Below are 19,428 nucleotides of genomic sequence, written 5' to 3'. Positions count from 1 at the left end.
GGTTTGCACACTTCAAAGCCTGGTGGCTACTAGCACCAAAAGCATCCATCTTCCCACCAGTCCCAACTCTCTCCTTTTCCACTCAGTTAAGATGGAGGAGACAGGACCTGGTAAAATGTGTCCAAGCATTTCCCCTTCAGTCCACAGGCTGTAGATGGTGGCCAAGCACAGGACTGGGTGAGGAGCAGGAAGGCAATGGGGGTCTTCAGGATCAGATTTTTCAAACAAGAAGAGACTCTGATTCATCCAGTTCATCCAGGCCAACCTCCTCCTTTTTTTTTTTTTTAATTTTTTTTAACGTTTATTTATTTATTTTTTTTGAGACAGAGAGAGACAGAGCATGAATGGGGGAGGGTCAGAGAGAGGGAGGCACAGAATCTGAAACAGGCTCCAGGCTGAGCTGTCAGCACAGAGCCCGACGCGGGGCTCGAACTCATGGACTGCAAAATCATGACCTGAGCCAAAGTCGGCCGCTTAACTGACTGAGCCACCCAGGCGCCCCCTCCTTTTTTTAAGGCCCAGTGATGGTGCCCAAAATTACACAGCAAATTATGACAGCCCACAGCCCTTAGCTTCACCTCTGCACTACTTTCCTTGACCATAAGGGGGCACTCATGGCAGGGTCCTGGAAAAAACTGAACATCCCCAAGGATGCTTACTCACGCCAGCTGGGCAGGAAAAGAAGGAAGGCTGAAGTCAGGTCACGAAAATAAAATTTATTTTCCCGATAAGGCTTTCTTGTTGGAGCCTGGTTGAGCCTGAATCAACAAACAAGGACTTGGGTCAGAGCGGACCCCTGCTGAGCAGGGAGAACTGAAGGGGGAGGGGCAGGACTTACGCCTGTTTTCCGGTTTCATTAGGTCACCAGGTTTATAACCTGCGGCAGGAACATTTTTGTGTGTAATTCAAACAAACTCTTTTTCCATTGCCTCAGTTGGTATCCTGCTGGGACAAGTTTGGGCTGATGACAGCTAGCCCCCAAGTGATGACCACGGTACCAGCAAAAAGAGTATGCATGTGGGGAGCACTGACCTCCATGTCACAGGCACAGGCCAACAGGGAGCAGGGTGGACACCTGTGACACAGTAAAGAGAGCAGGACAGGAGGGAGGAGTAAAAGGGCTTCTGTTGCAAAAGCGGCCCTGTCTTCACAGAGGTCCTTGGGCTCTGCCTAGCAATCCTTCCCCACCCTGCTCAGTCAAATGTCAGGTTTCCATCTACCCCAGCACTAATGTTCATGGCTAAGATTGGGGGGCAGGGGGAGGGGAGGGCAAGGGAGGGAGGCAGACCCTAGAGCAGGCCCTGCTCAGTGTGCAGGGACTCCTCACACTGATTCTAGGACTCAAGCCAAGGAAGGGCTCCCCTCCAGTTCTTGGCTCGGACGCCAGGATGGCTCTTCTACCCAACATTTCATCTGTCCGTAGCCTGCGTCCAGGCCAACCCCTCAGCCTGGCCCTCCACCATCACTGGCCATAACTCATTCTCACACGAGGTTCTTCTTCCCAAGGTTCCAGTAAGCATGAGGCCCAGCAACCTGTGCTGTGGGCAGCCCTAAGGCAAAGGCTGGGGCACTTGAGAAGAAATGGGGCAGGAGGGCCTCAGAGGTGGGGTGGGGTCTTTGGAACTGTCTGGAGGCCGGAGAAGGACAAAGAGATCACATCAGAGACATTGAGCTAGACTGGAGGGTCTAGTGTGCTGACTTGCAACAGCAATACTGGGCAGCCAGCTGAGCCGAGGAGGGTTTAGACTCACTCCGGTACCCAAGGGGAAAAGTCAGGAGGACCCGCTCCTGGATTCTGCTGGTTGGAAGGAACCCTGAGTCTTTGGAGGCCAGCCTCCAAGGTCCCAGCTCCTGGCTGAGTCCCAACGTACAGAGCCTGGATGGCTTTTGGTTCAGGCTTCCTGGTGAGCCCTTCACCCCAGCCTCTGGCAGCTGGACATCACATCCCTAGGCTGAGGCAGTGGTCACTCACTGACCTCAGGGCTCAGCCACCGGTCACACACAAGACCCTGGGGTTCAGCCGCTGGTCACACACACGATCCCAGGGCTCAGACGCTGGTCACATATGTGATCTCGGTGTACAGCTGCTTCTCGGAACCACGTGGGTCCTCCACTGTGAGGCCTCGCTCTGAGGCAACTTCTGTGACGGCTCCTTCGGCCTCGGCCGGCCTGCCTTGCCTCTCCTTCTTCTGCAGGACACAGAAGCTGCCACCCATGAAGAGGGCAGCTGATATGAGGAAGAAGCTTGACATGTAGAAAACGTAGCTAAAGTTGTTGGTGGTGTCGAGGAGGAGCCCTGGGGGACAGAGAGCAAATTAGGCCACCGTCCCAGGGATGCCAGGCCTCCTTCCCACTAACTCGTGTGCTCTCAGAGAGCAGGGATTTGATTTTTGGCTCTGCCGTATCCCCAGTATCAGCTATTGTGGCTGGCATCTAGAAGGCACTCAATAGAGATCTGTTGAATGAAACGAGAGGAAACAGGAAACCTGCTCTCCCAGGGGCAGGAAGAACCTCTGGGCCAGAAAAGCACCTAAGGGCCTGTCTCCCTTACCCTTGGTAGCAGGAAGCTAGCAGTCTGGGATATCTGCCCAGCCACGCCTGGGCCCTCCTGTACTTCCTCCTGGGTGAGCTGTCTCCACTTGTTGGCTTGTAGAACTCCCTCGGAAACTGGGACTTCAGTGCCACACTTGGGAAGAGTCCCCATCATCACTGCACTACAGTACTAACCCCTGCCATGTACTGACTGTCCCCCAGCAGCAAGGGCTTCACATACCTTCGCTGTCACTTTGAATGTCACACTCTCAGCTGCCTGGCAAGTCTGCTCATGGGGGTCTCTGCTCCCACATCGGTTTGTTTCCCTCCCGGCACAAATCACTGTGCTGAGCAAATCATGTCTCTCTGCTTTAATTCCGGACTCTCCCACCAGAAAGTCAGCCCTGAGAGGTGGGGACTAGGCCTCCGTATTCAGCCGTGCCCACCAATGCCTGGCACAGGCTGATCGGTGGCGAGGGCAGGTGTTCTTGTCTGCATTCTGTAGATGACACTGTGGCTCAGAGAAGGAAAATGACGTGCCTGGGTCCCACAGGCAGGAAGTGGGAGAGCCAGGATGTTAATAACAGGAAACATGTGCGTGCGTGGCACTTATTACGTGCCAGGCTTTCTGGTAAGCTCTTTGCTATGTAACGGTGATCCTCACAAGCCTACAAGGTAGATTCTCTTATCGCCCCCACTTTACTGATAAGAAAACAGAGGCACAGAGAAGAAGGGGAAGGGCTCCAGTACAGCTGGTACGAAAATCCTTATTTTTAACTATTTACACCCTGGGTGCCAGCTGGGGAACAGTCTGCGGCCAGGCCCCTAAGGTGTTTGGGAAAAATCGGATTCCAGGTTCCTAGCCCTGGAGATGCTGGATGGCACCCGAATCTGTCCAGACTGTTCCTCTCCTCCCTGTCTCCATATCCCGCCACCCAGGTCCCGCCCATGTACGCCTGGCCGCCCGCCCTCCCTCCCTCCCTCCCGGGGCCTCACCAGCCAGTGGCGGGGAGGTAAGGATGGAGATGCTCTCCAGGATGGTGAAGAGGCCCAGGGCGCTGGAGAACCGATCCATGGGCACAATGTCCATGAGCACCTGGAAGAGGAGGGCACCAATGCCACTCATGGACACGCTGTACACCAAGCAGTAGACCACCAACACCCGGAAGTCCGCCGACGCTGCACACACCAGGTTGGTGAGGCCATTGAGCAGGGCTGCCAGGCTGAACAGGTACTTCCGGTGGCCAGCAAAGTCCCGCCGGCCTGCCAGCAGCCCAGCCACGGGCCGTAGGAAGATGTTGCTGAAGCCGATGATGGAGATGAGCAGGGCCGCCTTGTGCTCGTCCACCCCATGCCGCGTGGCGTATGGCACCAGGAAGACGTGAGGCAGCGGGAAGCCCAGGATCATCCACATAACGCCCAGCGTGAACACTCGGTAGCCCGCGTTGTGCCGCAGGATGTCGAAGGCCAGGTGGCGCTGGATGGCCGCACCGCACGCTGCCAGGCAGCCAGGTGCAGATGTCTTGGAAGGTGGAGGGGGGCCTTCTTTGGTCTCAGGGGCCGTGCTGGTGGCCACAGGCCTCAGGATGGCCCCGCAGACGCAGCAGTGGAGAAGGACCCCGCCGAAGATGAGGAAAGTGCCTCTCCAGCCCAGGTTCTCCAGGAGGTAGCGGGAGAGCAGTGGCCAGAGCGTGATGCCCAGGGAGACGCCCACTGAAGCCAGTGCGTTGGCCAGTGCCCGGTGGCGGGAGAAGTAGAAGCCCAGCACCGTGATGCTCGACTGGAAGCTGAAGCACATGCCCAGGCCTGCAGGGGGAGAGAGACCGGCTCAAGGGCATTGGGGGGGCCTCCCACCAGCACTCAGAGCGGGGTCATGGGGTCGTGTCCCATGTCTGCCCTCCTTCCGCTCTAGCCCAGACCCACGTCCAGGTCCCCAGGGATGGATTTAAGATGGAAGCAGCCTGCCTCACCACCTCCTTAGAAGCGTCCCACCCCTGCCCTCAGATCTGCCTTCCCAGGACTGCCGGGGTCACACCTGTTCCCCTTGGCACAGCACCAGAGTGATCTTTAAAGACCTAAATTGAGGGGCACCCGGTGGCTCAGTCGGTTGAGCGTCCGACTTCGGCTCAGGCCATGATCTCATAGTTCATGAGTTCAAGCCCTGCATCAGGCTCTGTGCTGATAGCTCAGAGCCTGGAGCCTGGTTCAGATTCTGTCTCCCTCTCTGCCCCTCACCCACTCATGCTCTGTCTCTCTCTCTCAAAAAAGAGTAAATAAACATTAAAAAAAAAAACAAAACTAAATTGGGGTAAGTTCCTTCCCCGCTTAGCCTTCCAAAGACTTCCCATCACATCTAGAAAAAAAAAAATGCCACAGAATTTACTATGCCCTGGAAGGCTCTGCACAAGTCTGGCCCTGATCATCTCAGGCCATTGTCCCTGTCACTCACCATGATTGAGCGACATCAGCTTCTTTCTCCTCCTCTGGACACCAAGCTGCCCCTCACCGCTGGACATTTGCCGGTGCCGTTCCCACTGCCTAGAGTACGCTTCCCTTAGACCTCCCTCTCCTGGCTCGGTTCAGATGCCACCCGCGACCCAATCCACGTCTGCCCTGCACAGCTGAACATGTTAGAGGGAAAGCTCACAACTACACCATGACCACGGCCCTCGGGCCACCTGCGATGCCCTTCTGGAAGATCACCAGTCCTTCTCCATGCATCCCCACCCGTTCCCCATCCTCACTCCCAACTGATCACCTGCCTCCCACTTGTGACACTGGACGGTCCAGACTGCCAGCTGAGACCAGTCCTCCACTTGTGCCTGCATCTTGTATCCCTCCAGCAATTTCCCTCTCCTGCACCAACCGTTTTCTCCTCTTTGCCAGATCATTCTCCTTTATCGTTATTTCTCCCATTAAAACCAAACCGAAACAGAAACCCTGCCATCACTCCCTTCTCAGTACCTGCTCCTGGTGGCCCTGAGGGTCCCCAGCCCTCCCTTTGGAAGCTGGTGAGTATCATGAGCCTAGAGTAAATCATAGGCCATTCTATCCTGCAGTATAGGTGAGACAGGAGTCAGAGGCTTGGAGAGCCACGGGCAAGGGTAAGAGAAGAGAATTTGAGAAGGATTGAGGAGGCAGTGAGACATCAGAGGGCAAAGCAACTCACTTATGGCCTGCGAGCAGTTAGCACTGACCCTCCTCACTCCTCACTGTGACCATCATGATGAGTTTTGCCTTATGCCTTGAATCCTGATGTTTTCCCTCAAGTCCATAAGAAGACACACCTGCTTCCTAAACTTACATGTTCACGATGTACCTTGATTGTAAACCTTTTGGTGTTACCTGTTTCTTGTGGGGCTCCTGTTATCAGCTTTTTTTTTTTAATGTTTATTTTTGTTTTTTTTTTTAATTTTTAACGTTTATTTATTTTTGAGAAAGAGAGACAGAGCACAAGCGAAGGAGGGGCAAAGAGAGAGAGGGAGACACAGAATCCAAAGCAGGCTCTGAGCTGTCAGCACAGAGCCTGGCACGGGGCTTGAACCCACAAACTGTGAGATCATGACCTGAGCTGAAGTTGATGCTTAACCGACTGAGCCACCCAGGCACCCCTATTCTTGAAAGAGAGAGCGAGCAGGTAAGGGGCAGAGAGAGGGAGACAGAATATCCAAAGTGGGCTCCATGCTGACAGCAGAGAGACCAATGTGGGGCTCAAACTCACAAACAGAACTCGACCTGAGCTGAAGTCGGACACTTAACCAACTGAGCCAACCAGGTGCCCCAACCAGCTTCTAATTGAATGTGGGTTTTGCTTTTGTTTTAAGTAGGCTCCATGCCCAACATGGGGCTTGAACTCACGACTCTGAGATCAAGAGTCACATGCTCTACCGACAGCCAGCCAGGCACACTTTTAATGTTATATTTTGACCCAGTCAGTAAGATTCTGTCAGCAGGGGAGTTTTACTCTATTGCATGGAACGATACTCATTATATATTGTGAAGTTAATAAAGCAGTTTAAAAAAGCAAAAAATGGGGGGTGGGGCGCCTGGGTGGCTCAGTCGGTTAAGCGTCTGACTCTTGCTTTCGGCTCAGGTCATGATCTCACTGTTCGTGAGATTGAACCCAGCATCTGGCACTGCACTGATGGCTTAAAGCCTGCTTGGGATTGTCTCTCCCTCTCTCTCTCTGCCCCTCCCCCACTTGTGCAAACATGTGCTTTCTATCCTTTCTCTCAAAATAAATAAACTTAAAAAAAAAAAAAAACATAGGGCACCTGGATGGCTCAATCTGTTGAGCATCCAATTCTTTTTTTTTTTTTTTAATGTTTATTTTTGAGACACAGAGAGAGATAGAGTGCAAGTGAGGGAGGGGCAGAGAGAGAGGGAGACACAGAATTGGAAGCAGGCTCCAGGCTCTGAGCTGTCAGCACACAGCCCGACGTGGGGCTTGAACTCATGGACTGCGAGATCATGACCTGAGCTGAAGTTTGATGCTTAACTAACTGAGCCACCCAGGAGCCCCTTTGAGCATCCAATTTTTTTTTATTTTTAAAATTTTTGTTAATGTTTATTTGTTTTTGAGAGAGAGAGACAGAGTGTGAGTGGGGGAGGGGCAGAGAGAGAGAGGCAGACACAGAATCCAAAGCAGGCTCCAGGCTCCAAGCTGTGAACACGGAGCCCGACGCGGGACTCGAACCCACAAACTGTGAGATCATGACCTGAGCCGAAGTCGGACGCTTAACCGACTCAGCCACCCAGGCACCCCGAGCATCCAATTCTTGATTTCAGCTCAGATTAGGATTCCAGGGTCGTGGAATCGAGCCCTGCATCGGGCTCTGTGATGAGTGTGGAGCCTACTTAAGATTCTGTCTCTTCCTCTGTGTGTGAGTGCGTCTCTCTCTCCCTCTCTCTCTCTCAAACAAACGAACAAACAACACAATCTAAAAAAGGCGGGGAGGAAAGGGCGCCCGGGTGGCTCAGTCCCTTGAGTGTCCAACTCTTGATTTCAGCTCAGGTCATGAGATCCAGCCTGTTCTGGGCTCTGCACTGAGCATGGACCCTGCTTGAGATTCAATCTCTCTCTCTCTCTCTTCCTCTACCCCTCCCCTATTCATGTGTGCGCACGTTCTCTCTCACTCTCTAGAAAAAAAAAAAAAAGGCAAAACAAAGCAAAGCAAAACAAAAAAAAAACCCCTCTCTTGACCCCAGCCTCTTCTGGATACTGGCCCATTTCTCCATTCCCCTTCACTGTAACTTCCTGGAAATACTGTTTATCTTGGCTGTCTCCAATTCCTGTCTTCCTATTCTCTTTTGAATCTATTCCAATCAGACTTTCACTCTCACCTCTGCTCCAGAATTGCTCTTATCAACGTCACCAACCTCCATATTGCCAAATCCAAAGATCAAGGCTGGTCCCCTCCATCTGATCCACAGCAGCCCTCACTCCCGCCACGACCCTGTGCACGTTCTTTGCTTGCTTTCATGAGAAATCCTGCTCTCCTGTGTCTCTTCCTGCCTCTGTCACTTCTTCCCACCCAGAATGCTGGGCACTGCAGCGTCCTGGGACTCAGTGTTCAGGCCTCCTCAGCCACCCACCCTTGTTCCCTCAGGGAGAGCAGGATGATACTTCGCCTCAAGACCTGAATGCCAGCCATGTCTTGATCCCTAACTGCCTATTGCAGCTCAGATTGGATGTGTCCACACCTGAGCTTCCCAAGCGCCCACAAACCTGCTCCTCCCCTAGTTTCCCCATTGTAGTTAAAGGCTACTTCATCCTTCTGGTGGTTTGGGGCAAAAACCTTGGTGTCACCCTTCTTGGGTCCTAGAAGCTTGGACCAGGAGTCCACGACCCTGGAATCCTAATCTGAGCTGAAATCAAGAATTGGATGCTCAGGGTGCCTGGGTGGCTGAGTCGGTTAAGCGTCCGACTTCGGCTCAGGTCATGATCTCACAGTCTGTGGGTTCGAGTCCCGCCAATTGCAGAGGTGCCAATTCTTTTCTGCACCTCACCTGCAGTCCTGAACCTGACCACTTATCGTCTCCATCACATTGCCCTGGTTGAAGGCATAGCCACTTCCTGTCTGTACCTGTTCTCCTGCTCCAACCTGGTGCACCGCACCCCCCCCCCCCCCCCAGTGCTCAATACAGGAGCCAGAGTGGTGCTCTACAAATGGCAGTTGGATGATGTTACTGAACCCCCCATCCAGCCGCCACCCCACCTTTTGACCCCCTTACTCGTGTGCTTCTACCCTACTGGCCACCTCACTGCCTGCTGGGCGCTTCTGGGCCTTTGCCCTTGCTGTTGGAATGCTCTTTCCCCAAGGGCCTGGTTGCAGATTCCCTCACCTCCCCATTAGTTCTCTGCCCAAATGTCCCCTTCTCTGCAAGGCTTTCCCTCACTGCCCTGTTGAAAGTAGTAACCTCTCCCGCCCTTGCTTTACCTTCTGCATGGGGTGTTCTAGATATTTTACCTCTTCGCTTGTTGAATCTCTGCCCACCCCCATCCCGAGCCAGGACACGATCATATCAGCTGTCCTGTCTTCTCAGGTGCTTGTCATGATCAGCAACAATCCTTCTTTATTTATCTGTTCGTTGTCCTTCTCCCTCGTGTGACTAGAAGCAGCCCCAGAAGATAAGGCACACTGCCTGCACTTACGTCTGGCACTTTTTTGGAGGCACCCAGAAATTCTAGAAATGGGAATACAGTCACCTGTGATGAATCCTGCCGTGAGGTAGAGCTGGCTAAGGGTGTGGCAGAAGGAGCTGGCCACCATGCCGAGGCTGGCCAGTGCGCCCCCCAGCATCACCGTCACTCTGCAGCCAAAGCGTCCCACCAGGATGCTGCATAGGGGTCCTGTGAGGAGGAGCAGGGAAGGGCAGGGGTGAGGAGGCAGCCAGCAGGTGGCAGCTGAGTGAGGAGATCTGCAGGGAGGCAGACAGGGGGGTCGGGAGGTGCTTCCAGCAGGAACTAGTGTGGCAGCTTAAAGGGCACAGCCCTGAGGCCTGTAAGCCTAGATTTTGATTGCCACCCTGCCACAGGCTGGCTCTGGGCTGGGGCAAACGCAATCCCTCTCAGTGCCTCAGTTTCCTCCCCTACAGGAGGTCACACTGGATGACATCTGACCAGCTGCGAGGGGAGGTCCCACGAGTGTTCAGGCTCTTGCCTACCTCCCATTCTCAAGAGGACTGGCCACAGTCCTCCCACTATGCTCCATCACGTCCAGGGTGGGCAGCCTGGGACCCTGGAGAAAACTGGGTGGGGTGCCCTCTCCCCCTACCCCCATCACATCCAGCCAACACAAAGTCTTGCACTCAGATGTTTGGCTTCTGGTGGAGAAGGGCCTGTTCTCTTCCACCCCACCCCCATCCTGAGCTACTTTCTCACGACTCCAGAGCCAGGGCAGAAAGCAGCCAGTCCTGGCTGGCTGCTTCTCCTCACCTGGCAGGGCCTCATTCACCAGGTGCCCTGCCCTCAAGGACACATAATGGAGTTTCTCCAGAGTTACTCTCCCAGAGCGCAGCCAAAGGGACAAGGGAAGTGTGTGTGTGCACGTGCGCATGTGTGCCTCTGGGGTAGAGGGGGTTGTGAGCCAGTATGAGTATGGGAGTGACAGAGGAAGCGAGTGGCCCATACTCAGAGATAATCAAGCAGAGGCCGCTATAGAGAGGCAAGCCTCTGCAGTGAACATGACTGCTGTCCCACACTTCTGCCATCTTCCCCACCCCAAATTCTGGCCTGACTTTGGAAAAGTCCTGAGTCATGGAGTTCGGGGTAGGGCTGGGACCTGTGCCAGCTGAGGGTGCCGGGAGGCAGGGGGTTTCCTCTGCAGGGGCACTGCTCCCCAAACCCACTCTGCTACCCTGAGCATGCCCTATACTCTGTGCTTGCTTGTTTTCTTCATCTCTAAGATGGGTGGGGCAGGGAGTGCCTGGGATCAAGGACACATTCAAGTTTAAAATGTCTACAATACTCTGAATGAGTATGGGCTAAAGGTGTATGTATGTGAGACAGACAGGAATCCCAGGCCGACTGAGGGGCTGGTGTGCCTGCCAGGGGGCGGTAAGTCTAAAGCTGGTGGAGAAGTGGGGGTCCCCACTGGGTGCCGGTTTCCCAGTACCTGACGCAGACCCCTCTCTGGAAGCATGGAAGGAACTGCCTGAAGTTCCCACTTCTGCTCCAGCCTTGTAGGTGAAAAGGTCATGCGGTCTGGGCCAGTCCCAGCCTTTCCCAGGGCCCGAGCCCATGCCCTGGGGCGGCAGGTGCAGGGATCACCTCAGTGAGGGCATCTATCGCAGTCTGACCTCCTGCCCAATTGGAAGGAAGGACCTGGAATAACAAGGAGGCTGCTGGTACCAGGTGGAGGGAGTGGCAGGAGGTTGGTAGGGAGATGGGGTCACCTGAGGCAAGCAAGCACACCCATGGGGAGAGTCCTGAGGACTGGGAGATCTGGCTGCAGTTGACCGGCCCCCACCCTGACACCGGGAGGAGGTCACTGTCTATGGAGTCTCCGTGATAGAGCTCTCAGGAGCCAGGGGCAGGCCCCTGAGCCCAAGTCTATTGTAGAGAGCCTCGCAGGCAGCCCTGGCCTTCCCCCTTCACAAGGTGAGGGGGTCACATTCCTGGAGGAGCCAAACAGGAAATGAGGTGGGGCACTGCCTTCCCGGCCACCTCCCCAGCCCTTCTGCCTCAGGGTGAGAGATGGGGCTCTTGCCCTGCCCCGATCTTGCACCTGGTGTGTACCTCAAGCCCCCTTTCCCATACTGAAGACTCTAACGAGGGCCTCCAAATACTACTTTCCGGGGAGTCATGTGATCTTCCCTATGATCCCATGTAGGAGGTGGGTAGGGTGCTGGGCATTACCTCTATATTGCAGAGGAAGCAACAGGTTCAGAGAGATCACTCAAGTGTCTCTTCCTCAAGTCTGCTGAGTGCCTGACATTCCTACAGTCCGCATTGATCCCCCAGCCACTGAGAGGATTGGCTTTGTATCCCAGGTGCCTCTAGCCCTCTCCCCTTCCCCAGCCCAGCCTAGCTCAGACCTGCCCAGCCCAGACCTACGGGATTCCAGCCAGGGGGGCTGGCCCTGCTGAAATCAGGTGACATCTTAGGAATTCACCCCATGAGACAAAGCCTGTGGTCGCAGAGAGAGGGATCCAGGAGGCCAGGGAGACTGTGGCTTCCTCTCTCACCCCCTGCTCTTTCTCAACCCTCCCTTGGGCCCTCCCCAGGCTGCTCACCCCCAGCGTGGAGCATGGCTGTCAGGATGGAGGGGAACCAGGAGGTCTCACTGTTGCTGGCCTGGAACTCATGCTGCAGTTCAGTGAAGAAGATGCCAGTGCATGTGGGGAAGCCCAGGGTGAGGCCCTGGGTCACCAGGGAGGCCAGCAGCACTACCCAGGCCCAGCAGCCCTCTGCACGCTCCAGGACCTGGGGCATCCTTTGCCACAAATTCTGCTGTCACCGCCTCACTGTCACGGCTGCCACTGCCTGGGCCACCTGTGGAGGGGACAGAATGGAGCTGCCGACCCTCCCCGTGTTCACCTGCCACTTTCCCTGGGTGGCTGAAACCATTCCTTCCTCTTGCCCCAGCACTAGGTATCACCAAGTGTACCGCCCCCTAGGAGGTGGCCAGAGGCAAACACGCTGGCCTTGGCATTTCCTTTCACCCACTTCCCAGAGCCAGCCTGTCAGGAGAGGCGGGTAGGTGAGCCAACAATGCAACAGGGCAGGTGGGTGGAACTCTTCCTAGACTTACATCGTTTGGTGGTCAGCGGGTGGTACTTCCTGGCCCAGTCTTGGGGTCCCCTCCCGCACACAGCAAGCACTCAGTAGTCGCTTGTAGAATGGAACAGACCTCTAGAGCCAGCCTAGTCCCAATGCCCCCGCAGGCACACACAGATGTATTTTCAAACATCCATAAGCAGGCTTCCTGCACACAAACACAGACTTTCACAACGCTGCCGGCTCTACCGTCATTGCTGTTGAGACTGCCTAGGTGGGTGAGCCGGTGCTGTGTGTAGTCAAAGGAGCACACACAGAATAGTCCTCCAAGGGCACCAAACCAGCAGCTTTTGGGAAAAGGCTCAGGTCTCATCCAAAGGCCCTTGGCACTTACTCCTTTCACAGGGAGCCCATGACAGAGTCAAGTTCTACAGTGATGCTGGATAATGACCCACCACCTGCCAGGGCTTCTCTGAGCAACCCCTCCACCCACCCCCAAACATGCAGATACACTTACACCGATACACGCTCACACAGAAAAATCTAGAGACACAGACACACACACAGTCACACATGCAGACATCACATGTACAAATACACACCTAGACGGACACATGCAGACAAGCCCAGAGATAAACAAATGCTACACAAATATACAGGCACACCACATGCACATGGGGTCACACACCATGCAGATGAAACCGTACCACCCCCATATCTGGCTCAGTCTTATCTCAGTTTCTCGCCTTCCCCGCCCCCACCCCCCCCCCCCCCGACACCGCCCATCCAGGGGCCGCCCTCCCATCACAGAAGCTGCCGTAATCAGACCTCAAAGCCCCAAGGCCCCCTCCTCAAATGCAGAGTGCTTTTCCAGTCCCCTCTCTCTGGGCTCTCCTCCTGCTTCCTGGTTCCCCGTGGCCTTCAGACCTCACCCGCACTCAGAGCTCTGGGCTCTGGCAGCCTTCACCCCAGTGAAGCCAATGGATCCCCTGAGCTCCGGTTCCCACAGTTTTCTTCCTTTTAGCCCAGGTCCTGGGAAGATCCATGGAAACTCAGGAAACTATCAGAAATATGCAACCCCATCTTCCCAACATGCCGAGCGCTCCACACCTTCTGCCCCAGGCTCAGGTGCTTTAAAATAGCACCTATGGGAACCGCCCTAAACTGCCTCCTTCACACGCTCCAATCTCTCTCTTCTCTGGACACAAAGTCTGCTCCCTCCCCAGAGGACCCCCAGGAGCCCTGCCAAAGTAAGTGGCCCATTCAGCCCAACCTCAGGGTGAGTGAGAGTGTGCGTGCGTATGCTGTAAGCGCTGGCGTCCTGCCATCCTGGCTCCTGCATGTGATACTGGCCCTAGAGATCCCTCAGCCCCAATCCTCCTGGCCCAGTTCCGGGCTCGGGCAAACCTCAGACACAGTCCCTTCTAGGATTTCTGTATCCACAGCAAATGGAAAGGCCACCAGCGCCACCTGATCCTGTCCGTGCTGGCCCAAATGTCCCCTCCACACCGTCGCCACAGTTTGTACCCGCCCCCCCCCCCCGCCCCTGCCCAGCCTTCCCGGACCCGCTGCTCTCCCCTCTTCTTCCCAGGACGCCCAGGCTTCCTCCACAACCTTCACCTCCTCCTGCCCTTTCCGTCCCCACTGCTCTACTCCTGTCCCATCTGAGCCCTGGGACCCTGCCGGTTCCCTTCAGAGTAGCACACTGTCACTGACCCCAAGGTGGCAGGGAGGAGGTGGGTGACAGGGGAGACATGTGGGGGAGGGGGTGCTGGAGGCTGGATCTCAGCCCAGCCCCTCCCCATTTCCCAGTTCTGGTCCTTTCTTGTTCCTGCTTGTCCTGCCCCTCTACAGAGAAGTTTCTATAGTACCCTTCTCAGCAGCCACTTCTCTGGGCAGCCCTTTGGGGACTTTGTCCAGGATTCTGACCTTTACTCTGAATCTTTCAATGGGGCTGACTCTTCCCAGTTTCTCCTTCCTCCAGGCCTCCAGGGACAGTCAGAGCCCAGGAAACCCCAAGCACCTTTGCTCTTTCTTTGCCGGCTGGGAGCCCTGCCTCCCAGGTCTGAGGACCCCTGGCCTCCCTCTGGGAGTTCCCTTGTAAACTCTGCCTGCCACAAGGGGGCGTCCTCTTCCATACCCCCAGTGACTCCTAGGTCACAGCTTTTTGGTCCTTTTGGTCCTCCAGCCCCTTCGTCCAATAAACTGGGCCCTCCTCAAGAACTAAGCTGTGGACATTCCAAAATCCTAGCCAGAGGGAATCCTGTTGGTCCTTCAAGATTCAGTCCTGACAGCACTCCTGGGAAGCTCCCCTGGCCCCCACCCCAGGCTGGGCTAGGCCTTCTTCCTCTATTTCTCTCCTTTTTTTTTTTTTTTTTTAATGTTTTATTTATTTTTGAGGTGGGGAGGTGCAGAGAGGGAGGGAGACACAGAATCCAAAGCAGGCTCCAGGCTCTTGAGCTGTCAGCAGAGCCCAATGCGGGGCTAGAACCCATGAGCAGTGAGACCATGACCTGAGCCAAAGTTGATGTTTAACTGACTGAGCCACCCAGGTACCCCTGTTCCCCTTTTTTGAAAAAGTGTTTTATTTTGGGGGCACCTGGGTGGCTCAGTCGGTTATGCATCTGACTCTTGGTTTCAGTTCAGGTCACAATCTCCCGGTTAGTGAGTTCGAGCCCTGCATTGGGCCCTGTGCTGATAGCTCAGAGTCTGGAGCTGGTTTCAGATTCTGTGTCTCCCTCTTTCTCTGCCCCTCCCCCACTCACGCTCTGTCTCTCTCTCAAAAATAAACAAAAAAATTTAAATATAAAAAAAGGTTTCATTTTATTCATTTTTTAGAGAGAGCAAGTGAGAGAGGGGGGAGTCAGAGACAGGGAGAGAGAGAGAATCCAAAGCAGTCTCTGCACTATCAGCACAGAGCCTGATTCAGAGCTCAGACTCACAAACTGTGAGATCAGGACCTGAGCTAAAGTCAGAGGCTTAGCCTACTGAGCCACCCAGGTACCCCTATTTCTCTCCTAAATAGTACTTTTCACACCACATTGGAGTGGATTATTCCCTTGTTTATCGTTGTCGACCCTCCTTCCCCCACCCCGCACGCTATGAGAAGGGACCTCCACACACCCCCACCCAGCCTTGGGTGAGCACGAAAGATAATATCAATGTGAGTGACCCACCTGTGTTCCCTGGGAGGCAGGCAAGGCCAGGACCAGGGGTGATCTGGCTTCCTGGCCGACAGGTCCATTCCAGGAGAGTCAAGCAGAGCAGAGCAGAGATGGGGCTGGGTGCTTTGGCTCCAATTCTGTCCCAGCAGGGAAGTGGTCTTTCCTTTGTACTGGGCACCATGAATCATGATCACTGCCTGGCTTGTGGTTGAGGCAAAGAAAGAAATGCGGCTAGAGACACTTCACTCTCACTTCCTGGGACTGGAAGTGAGCAGCTTTTCACAGGAGCTGCCCACCTCAGCCCTCAGGAACCCCAGCCCAGAGTGAGACTACCTTCACGCCCAAGTGGCAGGGAGCTGGGTTTATGGGCAGGGCACAAATTCAAATAGCATTTCTTGTCCTTCACACATTGCACACACACCTTGGTTTGTTTTTAGGGCTTCCCATCTGATGCCAGAGCCCTCCCTAGGCCCTCAGAATCCCCTCTCTGCCCCGCTAAGCTTGCAGGCATGGTCACAGGAGTGAGCCAAAGCTCTCTTGCAGGGTCTTGGTGTGCTGAGTGGAGGGGATGGCTCCTTTCCCACGGTGAGGGTTAAAGGAAGAACCACCAGCCCCAGAGCAGTCCCTGAAGATCCCTCCCTCCCCAGACCCCATATGAGGCAGGGCCCAGGACACAGGGTGGCAGTGGTAGGGCTTCCTCTGGACAGAAGAGCTGCCAGAACCAGCTTGAGGTTGGGACTGACAAGTCTTCAAACCTCTGCACTTGGCAGGGGCTATGGAAGGAACAGGGCGTTCCAGATCTCCTCGAACTGGGGCAGGTCACCCTCCTCCTCTCTCTGCCTCCAAAGGTTCCCCCACATTCAGGGGCCGGCTGACCTCAGCCTGGGTGGGGGATGGGATAGGTAGGCCACAGGGACTTCATGAGCTCTTCCCAGCCTGGCCCCGTCCCTGCCGTCCTGGCTCTCGTTTCCATTCTGCTTTCCCACCCTCCCCAGGACGGATCTCCTCTGGGTGGGGCGTCTGGGACGCCCAGGCAGCGCCCGCGTGATTTCAGGCCAGGCCTTGCGCGGTGCCGGTGCCGGTGCCGGTGCCTCCCCCAGCCCCCTAGACCCTGGAGGATGGGAACGGCTTGGGAGAGACCCCTCAGGCATGGGGGTCCCCAGCCATCCCAGGCTGGGGCAGCTCAGGAATGGGACAAGACTTTCCTGGATCCTCAACCCAGAGCCCGTCACAAGCGGGAAGGGGCCCGGGACGCCCACGGCGAGGCGGGTCTGCGACGGCGCTGACGAGGACCTCGGCGGGAGGGCACCTTTGGGACAGTGCGGGGGAGGGGGGTCCCGGGGGGCCCGCTCACCGGCTCGCGCGGCCCGGCAGAAAAGCGGCTCCACTCCCGCCGCGCCCGGCTTCCTGCGGCCCCGCCAGCGGGCGATGGAGGAGGCAGGACGCCGACAGGCGGAGAACCGCGCCCTCGAGGGGCGGGCACAGGGCGCCGGTGGGCGGGTCCACCTCCGAGTCCCCGTCCAGTGGGGAAGGAGGCGGGGCCTCGTGGTGGGGGGGCGTGGCTGGGCGTGACTGGGTCCTGCACCTCCAACCTCAGCCTGGCCCAGTGCTCCGAGTGGCCTGGACCTTCCAGTAGCCGGGCGGGGCTTGAGATGCCGGCTCCGCGACACGATTAGCATATCATTAGCTTGTGATTTGCATAGGTCGCAGACTCTTTTCCACTTGTGGATTTTCCCGCTGCCTCTGCGCGCTAGAGCCTCCAGGAATGGGAGGGAGGGAGAAAGCGTGCCATTAAGGGGCTCCACCTCCCAGCGGGAGTCGGGTGGGAGGCCAGGGTGGAGCGTTCTTTGGCGGCTTTAGCTCCCCAGTGGTCCTTGCGTTGAAAGCCTGGAGCTTGAGGGCCGCACCAGGAGAACGCAGGCAGATACCCGCGGTCGAGCGAAGAGGGCCACCCTCAGACCTTTGGAGGCAGATCAGAGGACGCCCACCACTTCCGCATGCGCTCTTCAGAGCTGCGGGCTCTTTTCCATCTTCTTCCCCACTAGCCAGCCCTTAATATGTATTATTTAAAGCTTATTCAGTTACTACAAAGTTATGGTAATCAAGACAGTTTGGTGCGGGCGTCAGGATTGACATAGGTCAAATAGAAGAGAATTGAGAATAAGCCCTCATATTTCTGATGAGCTGATTTTCCACAAAGATGCTGAGACAACCCAGTGTGGAAAGAATGGTCTTTTCGGCAAATGGTGCTGGAACAACTGAAAATGCACATGCAAAAAGATGAGCTCGGATTCTCACCACACACCATTTTAAAAGGGGGGGGGGGGGAGGGGAGAGCGCCTGGGTGGCTCAGTCGTTTAAGCGTCCAACTTTGGTTCAGCGTCCGACTTTGGCTCAGGTCATGAACTCTCCGTTAGTGAGTTTGAGCCCCGAATCAGGCTCTGTGCGGACAGCTCAGAGTCTGGAGCCTGCTTTGGATTCTGTGTCTTCCTCTCTCTCTGTTCCTCCCCCCACTCACACTCTGTCTCTCTCTCTAAAATATATAAAAAATAAGGGACTCCTGGGTGGGGTGGCTCAGTTGGTTAAAGCCTCGGACTTTGGCTCAGGTCATGATCTCATGGTTGGTGAGTTCCAGCCCAGCATCGGGCTCTGTGCTGACAGCTGGGAGCCTGGAACCTGCTTGGGATTCTGTGTCTCCCTTTCTCTCTGCTCCTCCCTCACTCACAATCTGTCTCTCTTAAAAAAAAAAAAAAAAAATATATATATATGTATATATATATATATATGTTTATATATATGTGTGTATATATATATATATATATATGTTTATATATATGTGTGTATATATATATATATATATACACACACACACACATACACATATAATTTTTAAAAAAGGATCATCGGGGCGCCTGGGTGACTCAGTGGTTAAGCATCTGCCTCTGACTTAGGTCATGATTTCTCAGTTCTCAAGTTTGAGCCCTCCAGTGGGGCTCTCGGCTGTCAGCCTGGAGCCGGCTTCAGATCCTCGGTCTCCCTCTCTCTGCCTCTCCCCAACTTTCTCTCTTTCTCTCAAAAATAAATAAGTAAATAAATAAATAAACAAACTTAAAAAAATAATTAAACACTTTTGTGTGCCAAAACACTATCAGGAAAGTAAAAAGATACCCCTCAGAATGGGAGAAAATATTTGCAATAATATAGCTGAGAAAGAACTTGTATCTAGAATATGCAAAGAACACCTATAACAACCAAAAGACAAATAACCTCATTAAAAAATGGATAAAAGGTCTGAGTAGACATTTCTCCAAAGAAGACATACAAATGGTCAACAAGCACATGAAAAGATGCTCAACAGCATTAGTCATCAAGGAAACACAAATCGAAACCACAATGAGATACCACTTCACCCACGCTAAGGTGCCTTAACTTCTGGGTGAATTGTGTAGGAGATGCCTGTATTAATTATAAGGTACATCTTGGACACATATCATCACTGTGCCTATGTCTCATTTCTTGCCAGCGGTCTCAGTGCTGGAATTGACTCTTACATGAAGGGTCATTTAGCTTAGCCTGAATTTCCTTAGATACAAACACTGGGAGGAGGGGATGGGATCCATTAAAGTGCATCCTTGGTCCTCTAGGGATGGTCTCAAGCCTTGGGGGGGTCTGGTGTGGGAGACTGAGGGGATCATACTCAGGGGTCTGCACCATCTCAACACCCTTCATCTCAGCCTGGCTTAGTCCTGTCAGTGGCAGTTCCTGCCCCTGGGTACTCAGAACAGGCAGGATACAGCCCTCCACCCCATTCCTGGGTACTCTGGTGGGATCCAGGGTCTCAATACCCAGGGATTTCCTGGAAGCTCCTACCCTCTCTTTGCCCCAGGATCTCACTGTCCTCTGGGGACCTCCACCCTTACATTTGACCTCTGCTTCATCAAGATAAAATTTATATAGCTGTGGGCACACTCCTTCCACCACCCTGGATCCTGAGTGTCTTTCCACGGTGAG

The 19,428-nt window shown here is 54.6% G+C and overlaps 1 protein-coding gene across 9 annotated transcripts; it reads right to left on the bottom strand.

The window, feature by feature from the left end:
* Window positions 1-696: 696 nt before the first annotated feature.
* Window positions 697-16,861, bottom strand: SLC16A5 (solute carrier family 16 member 5). Of its 9 annotated transcripts, none has more exons than XM_042966835.1 (6): window positions 15,430-15,512; window positions 11,770-12,028; window positions 9,242-9,385; window positions 3,722-4,338; window positions 3,529-3,628; window positions 697-2,296 (listed from the first exon to the last, which is right to left on the bottom strand). In XM_042966835.1, exons 2-6 carry the CDS (start codon window positions 11,966-11,968, stop codon window positions 2,049-2,051), a joined length of 1,308 nt encoding a protein of 435 aa, XP_042822769.1. In that variant the 5' UTR covers window positions 11,969-12,028; window positions 15,430-15,512; the 3' UTR covers window positions 697-2,048. The 9 variants fall into 9 exon arrangements, with proteins under 9 accessions (XP_042822769.1, XP_042822764.1, XP_042822765.1 ...); XM_042966830.1 differs by adding an exon at window positions 12,288-12,461 and having other exon boundaries at window positions 3,529-4,338; window positions 15,430-15,502; XM_042966831.1 differs by lacking the exon at window positions 15,430-15,512 and adding exons at window positions 12,288-12,461; window positions 13,186-13,760 and having other exon boundaries at window positions 3,529-4,338.
* Between the last annotated feature and the right edge of the window lie 2,567 nt (window positions 16,862-19,428).

Source organism: Panthera tigris, chromosome E1, assembly GCF_018350195.1.
Source record: "Panthera tigris isolate Pti1 chromosome E1, P.tigris_Pti1_mat1.1, whole genome shotgun sequence".
In the NCBI taxonomy this organism is placed as follows: Eukaryota; Metazoa; Chordata; class Mammalia; order Carnivora; family Felidae; genus Panthera; species Panthera tigris.
The sequence above is the reverse complement of the archived record's forward strand: the minus strand, read 5'-3'. Positions and strand labels throughout refer to the sequence as shown.